Source organism: Triturus cristatus, chromosome 4_1, assembly GCF_964204655.1.
Source record: "Triturus cristatus chromosome 4_1, aTriCri1.1, whole genome shotgun sequence".
NCBI classification, from domain to species: Eukaryota; Metazoa; Chordata; class Amphibia; order Caudata; family Salamandridae; genus Triturus; species Triturus cristatus.
Genome location: NC_140585.1, coordinates 813578138 through 813584701, shown reverse-complemented (window position 1 = coordinate 813584701; position 6564 = coordinate 813578138). Strand labels below are relative to the sequence as shown.

General features: G+C 42.8%; 1 protein-coding gene across 1 annotated transcript in view; it reads right to left on the bottom strand.

Annotated features, from left to right (window-relative positions):
* Nucleotides 1-335: 335 nt before the first annotated feature.
* LOC146855618 (uncharacterized) overlaps nucleotides 336-6564 on the bottom strand; it is a 79404-nt gene continuing 73175 nt past the window's right edge. The window contains exons 5-6 of the mRNA XM_085650628.1: nucleotides 5316-5456; nucleotides 336-790 (exon numbers count right to left, since the gene is read on the bottom strand). Of these exons, the coding sequence (XP_085506754.1) occupies nucleotides 733-790; nucleotides 5316-5456 (199 nt within the window). The 3' untranslated portion in view covers nucleotides 336-732. The remainder of the gene's footprint in view (nucleotides 791-5315; nucleotides 5457-6564) is intronic.

Here is a 6564-nt window from a genome sequence, read left to right as displayed (position 1 = left end):
ATAGAGGTGCTGCCCTGGTATCTATTGCAGGGTATAGTCATCTTAAAATCGGTGAAATGTATGTTGATATCTCAAGCCATGGTAATCTTTGGCGCCCTACCCATTAACGATGAAGAATGCTCTTAAGACATCGACAACATGACTCGATAAAGTCCATTCAATCTAGTATTGGCATTTGAGCAATAACAGCCTCTTTACAGCAATATGAAGACATTAATGTTTTATATGCACAAATCATCTCTACTGAAATTGTATTTAAGGAGTGATTCACCCTGCAGACAAAACACTGATTCCTCCTATTGACCTAAAATTCCCTACTTGAGAGGCTTGCAAACGATACTAATTTTAAGAGGCCTAAGTAATTTTAAGATGCTTACGCTATTGGTGTCTGCCATTTGGTACACTGACCACCCCACATCTGGGAGATGCAGAATTATATAAATACTAATTGTAAATGTAGGCTCTTTTGAATAGTGTATGAATTTGCAAGCGGTCTAGTCCCTGACAAAATATGCACCAAGACTGGTAAGCACAGAGGAATTTAGTGGTAAATAATTGTGACATTGCAGGTGGTGTACTCGGATGTGTATGTGCCTGGTAGAGGAAGGAGATGTCAGCAAATCCGAATAGATTTTCACTTCAATTCTCCCACCTTGGCCTTGCTCAGGTGAGTATGGAATGATGCTCAGCAGTAAAAATGCCTGCAAATGTCTTCTCCATTCTGTGCATCTGTTACTTGAATGGCTGTCCACAGTAGGAGACAAACTTGCCAACTTGCTCCATTTCGTTCCTTGTAGGGAGGAGATCAAAAATGTATTTTTAGTGTCATAGTATGATTTTCACTAAAAGTATGACAAGTTTTCTTTATAGGAATGATAGAACAAAACAATTAATTATAATATATAAATGATGAGCTTGGGTAGGCTACTCAAAACACATTAAAAGCAGATTTTTAAGCAATTTCATGCAAGAGGTGGGCTCATCGAGGTAGTGCTTACCTGGACATAAGCCACAGATCCCAACAAGAAGACAATCGTCCTAGTACTGCTCAGCCTTCTGAATAAATCACTAATGCAAATTAAGCCCATACTATATTAGATGTAATTCAACATATGTTTCCTATAGAATATATTTGAGGTAGACATGGAAGGATAAAATAGCTGCATTATTTTTTGTGAATAGGCAGCCACCACTTTTAGGTTAAGTTTAAGAGGCAGTGCACGTTGTCTGGTTGACCTATTGATACCTGGCAAGAACTTACAGAGGCTCACACATTGCTGACCGTTGGTTGACTTTAATGTCACTTTCATTTGCTTGCCTCTCCTTTGATGGCTTGCCTTGTCCATCTAGTGTTTGTACATCCCCTGGAGCATTGCCTTTTTAGTTGTATCGTTCCACTGCTGAAGTTTTAGGGATCTAGTTTTTCCTTTTTACTTAAGCACTTCATTGCAGGGTATGTGTTTTCCATCTGTCTCCTTCATGTGCTTCTCTGCGCCACCACAACCATGCTGCTCTCTCTCATCCATGTGCTTCTCTCTCCCCTTGCTCCGTATTGGTTTCTCGCACCTGTGTGCTTCTCTCCACCCCATGCTCCATGTTGCTCTCACCTGTGCGCTTCTCCAATTGCCCCTGTTTTGTTCTCTCCCTCGTGTGCGTCTCCTCTTGCCACCCTTGTTGCTCCATCTTCTTGTGCTTCTTTCCACTTTTTGCTGCCCACCTGCTATCCTGACCTACTCCTGTATTGCCCCCCTCAGCCTCCAACCCATGCTCCTTTATATTTTTTTTTTATTGTAGCTTTTTTTGGGAGGGTCAGCCAGCAAATTGATGCTGGCTCTTCTGTTTTTTATAAATAAAAGCACTTTTGCACTAATTAAGTTTCTGCTTTTTTCAAATTTGCTGGTCCATCTCGGATCAGCAAATAATAAAAAATGGCGCCCACTTCACGGAGATGCATCATGACACATGCAAACACCCACAAAAAGAGTCGGCTGACAGCGACTGTTTCGATGCACATTTTTTCCTTTTGTTCATGCTGTACCGCACCAGCATTTTTTGCTAGTGCTTGTACACTGTATAATAGGAACAAAAGGCACTGGCAGAACCAGCGTGGCTTTCTGCTGCTTTCTGCTGCACCCATGACAACAATGTGTTAGCATAACATGAACTTTTTACTGTATTGCTTGTGTTGGCCATATTCTTTCTTTACGTACTAATGTAACCCTGGACAAAAAGCAGCTCTCCGAGATGAGATCCGGTGCATCACGAGTGCTCATGCTCACAATCCCCCCACCCAACAAGCAGTCATTCCATCCCAGACATGTGTATGTGATTTCCTGTTTTCCTTGGCTAGAGACAATCTGATTGCACTTCAAAACATGACTAATGCAGATAGAATGCAGTGTGTCTCACATTCTACAACTATCATAAGAAGTATATCTTTTGGAGTGAATGAAACAATGTCTTTTTGCTCGAGTTAGAGAACTATTAGTAGGTTGAATGTATTATCATGTTTATCTAAGTTGATGTTTAATCTGTCTATACACAAGCTTGGTTTGTCATGCTGCAAAGATTATTTTTCTATATCCATGTACATACAAGCTCACAGGAAAACGAAATGCATGTCATAAGTGCTTCAATACATGGAAGAAGAATGTTCTATTTTTTACTATAACTGTAGTCTACTCTAACGTACATCAATGACGATTATTATTTACATATCCTCACACTGGGCAAAGTGTGTTCATCATCGCAGATGACTGACTGTTATGTAAACTGAGGTATCCGCATATGTGAATTGTGTCTATGATGAGTCAGGGGCCCTCAGCAGTGCAGCAGGTGCAGTGGCACCAGGGCACAGGGCTGTGAGCACAACCAACGATGGATGTTTTTACTACCAACACAAGATATGAGGGGACAGCTTTCATAACTTGGACCAGGGCCAAGGCAACCTTGCTCCACCACTGCTCTCAGTTTCCCTGGTAGATAAAGATCGAATAGAATCCAATCAAAATGCGGCATTCTGGTTCTGTGCACGTTTGTGATATAAAGCAAAAATTGTTTACCTGAATTAAAATTATTGCTAGATGCACTGATGTTTGGCTATGACCAACAATTGCAGGGAAGGGAATTAGCAGCTGTGGGTGCCATCTGCATAGGGCAGTAATGCTAAAAGAACACGCATTCTTCAGAGTGAGAATACAAGAGAGCGCAAAAACTCGATCATTTTCTCTCTCACTTCACGACGTCTCGTATTAGCACTGGGCGCTAGAGTTTAACCAATACAATGGACACTGGGATCTATCAAGGGATGCAGAGAGGTGGACTCCACATTGTTTATTTTGGTGCACAAATGCATTGCGCTGACTCATGACCTGTAACTTTACTTTCAGCTTGCAAAGAAAAATCCCGACCATTCTTTCTTCCTTATGGGGCGGGGATTGTGGTCTGATGAAAGCCGTAGGTGGGTGGGAGGAGCAGCTGGGGCTTTTAACGGAGCTGCGCATGTCCGATTGGCAGGTATTTTTGTTGTGGCCAGTCTGATATGCGCAGTTCAGGCTTCCTCATTAAAGGCTAGCATGGAGTTGCGTAGGCAAACACACAGCCCCGTCAGCCTTCAATGGAGCATCGTGTCTGCAATCGTGGCTGGCATGACTCACGGAGGGGGTGGCACGCAGGGTCATTTTACATAAAAACTTACCTTCGGCGGTCGGGTCCACAGTCGTGTCACACATGTAGCCTTTAAGGAGAAACCGGGAGAGTGTGCATGACTGGTTTGGTCGGCCCTGGAGCCAACCAAACAGTCAGCGCCGCAACATTGGGCTAGCCACTCCTACCCAACCCGCCCACCCGCCCGCCCCCAACCAAACCCTTCTTCTGCTTTCTCGCAGTGCGAGAAGCAGAAACATAAAATGGTATAAATACCATTTTATGTTTCTGCTTCTCGCACTGCGAGAAAGCAGTGGGGTGAATCCCTCCACCCATATGGAGGAGCCACCCCTGTGTGTCTGCATACCTCAGCCAATCCAAGCACTGCTGTTAGCCTGTTTAGTATTATAAGCAGCATAAGAGCAGTGCTTGGATTGGCTGTTGATCTCGGGTTTGTTTTTCCCCTGCCAGCACACACAGGAACGTTCCAGCAGCGCGACTCCACGAGGCAGGAGGATTTAACCTCAGGACTCAGAGTCTAGCAGTGTGCTGAATCTCACATTTTATCACAGTAACTAGCCATGAGACTTCCAGTATTCACCTTATTGCCCACCACTTTCAAAGTCAGAAGCTGCCACTGGTTACAGCTGGTTGGGGAGGGGTAGACCAGTTTACATATACAGCTGGACAATAATGCTCTGTTTATTGATATCATGTGAGTCTGACGCCTCCTACGGACACAGGGGCAGGAGAACAGCACAACTAATTTAAAAATAAAATCACATTTTCTTTGAACAAATAACTTTATAGTTTAGCTCTGAACGACGTTAGAGTGGAGCCAGGTTAATTTAAATGGCTCAAAATAAAATAAATAAGGGTTTCAGGTCCAAAGCTATTTTGGGATCGCAAAACTTGCAAATCACAAAATCGTAGTGTTTGCCACCGCAAAATGGCTTTTTTCTATTTCGTAAATCCATTTTCCAAGTTGGAAAAGCCTTACAGAGTCACAAAATTGGCTTTGAGTCAAACTCTGAGTTGCAGTGAAGGAGAGGTTTAAGAGGGGCATCTCCTCCTAATTGCAGGTTGCAAACCAGTGATCAGTTACTGGCTCTTCAAAGGAACGGGTTCCCTTTTGTGAATCCTGTCGGGAGACCTCGGCAGGAGCCGGCAGTGGTCCACAGTACACCGATGAAAACAAATTTAAAACCATGCAAATCTGTTTTCCACAATATGTTCATTTTCTCATCATGGCTTCATCAACAATTATAACAATAGACAGTCTGTGCTATGCTCCCTAGCAAACACGTATGAGAAGACACCACACAAGTAATAAATATGCTTATTAACATGTTTCATTACACATATATGAATTAACCCCCGTTTACTCTCTTGATAGAATGTGCTTTCACCTGCGTGATAGCTATGATATTACATAAGGCACATGTCTGCGATGAAGATACCAACTGTAGGTTACTCCTGAGGTGACTGAACTTTGGCTAAACTGCAGTGCAGGCATCTTTTGATGGTTCAGTCCCCTCACCTTCTACTTTTTGTAGCAATCGATGGCACCATAGGAAGCACCACACTTTACAACATTCAAGCTATGGTTAAAAGAAATCACAGTTTATATATTTCTGAAAACTCTCCATCAAAACAATGACAAAACATACCTGCTGGGGGTCGGCTGCAGCAGCCGCTTGCAGGGTTTCTCCTGTTCCTTCTTAGAAAGTCTAATATGGCTGAGTGAAAAGGGGTCTGTAGAAGCTTTGCAAATGTTGAAGCCTGTAATCATCAGCTTTTCTGTTCCTTCTCTGCAAGAAAACAAGAGAGAGTAAACCATGATAATACCTATGTGGTCTAAATGTGCAAAGACAACCCCTTCACCAATCCCCTTCTTATTCGCCAGATCCATATTTTCTTGCAGGTCATGAACTGGCTTACTTCTATTCAACTGCAGGTGGCCCTGACCTGGATAATGTTGAGCTAAAGCAAACATTGAAGTAATGTGTTTCACCTCCATTCACTGCTCCTCACATGCCCCAAACTCCAAACCCCTTTTGCTCCATAGTGCCACGACCTCCAACAGGAACCTCTCGGTGCATAATAACAGCCACATGGTGCTGCTCTCCTTTATCACCTGCACTTACTACCATGTTCTGAACAGCTGCAAACTCTATGCCACTTGACTGTCCTTTTGGGACACCTCCACAATAGCGCATGGAAAACCTTGTGCTACAATAATATGCAACAAACAAGGTGATGGAAGAAACACTTGAATTAATCTCAACCTCTGGCAATCACTGGGTCGCATTCCAATCCATTGTTTTATGCCCACTCTGCCACGCTAGACAGAGGCCAGCCATATGTAAATCAGCTTCGGTCCTGCTCCAATAGGAACTACTAGGCCAGGTCCACTCTTGTTGGGAGTACAAGCAACCCCAGACGTCTTTCGGCTTGCATACGCTTCCTCAGTGAAGTATAGACGGAGTCTTGTGGCACATAGACCATCACATCAACATTCCAACACAAGAGCAAAAGCACTGGCCAGTAATAATATTATTTAAACTTATTTTGTCTCCTAAGTATTAAAGGAAGTATTAGTCGGATTAGGGTCAGTTAGGGCTAGATGTGCATTTATATTTTAGTATGTGCTTCATATTTACCATTAGTTTGTCTATACCTATATTGCAATTATATACCCAAAAATATATAATGTAATTCAACATAAATGCAGATGATGTAATGGTAACAGGAATATACATAGCGCTTGCACAAAAATATTACAGTAGTTGATACGGTGACATTCAACCATCCAACACTAATGTTTCTTCATCCTTGAAAGCATCCTTTGTCTTGTCTCATAGATACTGACCATCCTTGCTGGTTACAGGTTCTTCACCCTGATATAAAGCTACCCAC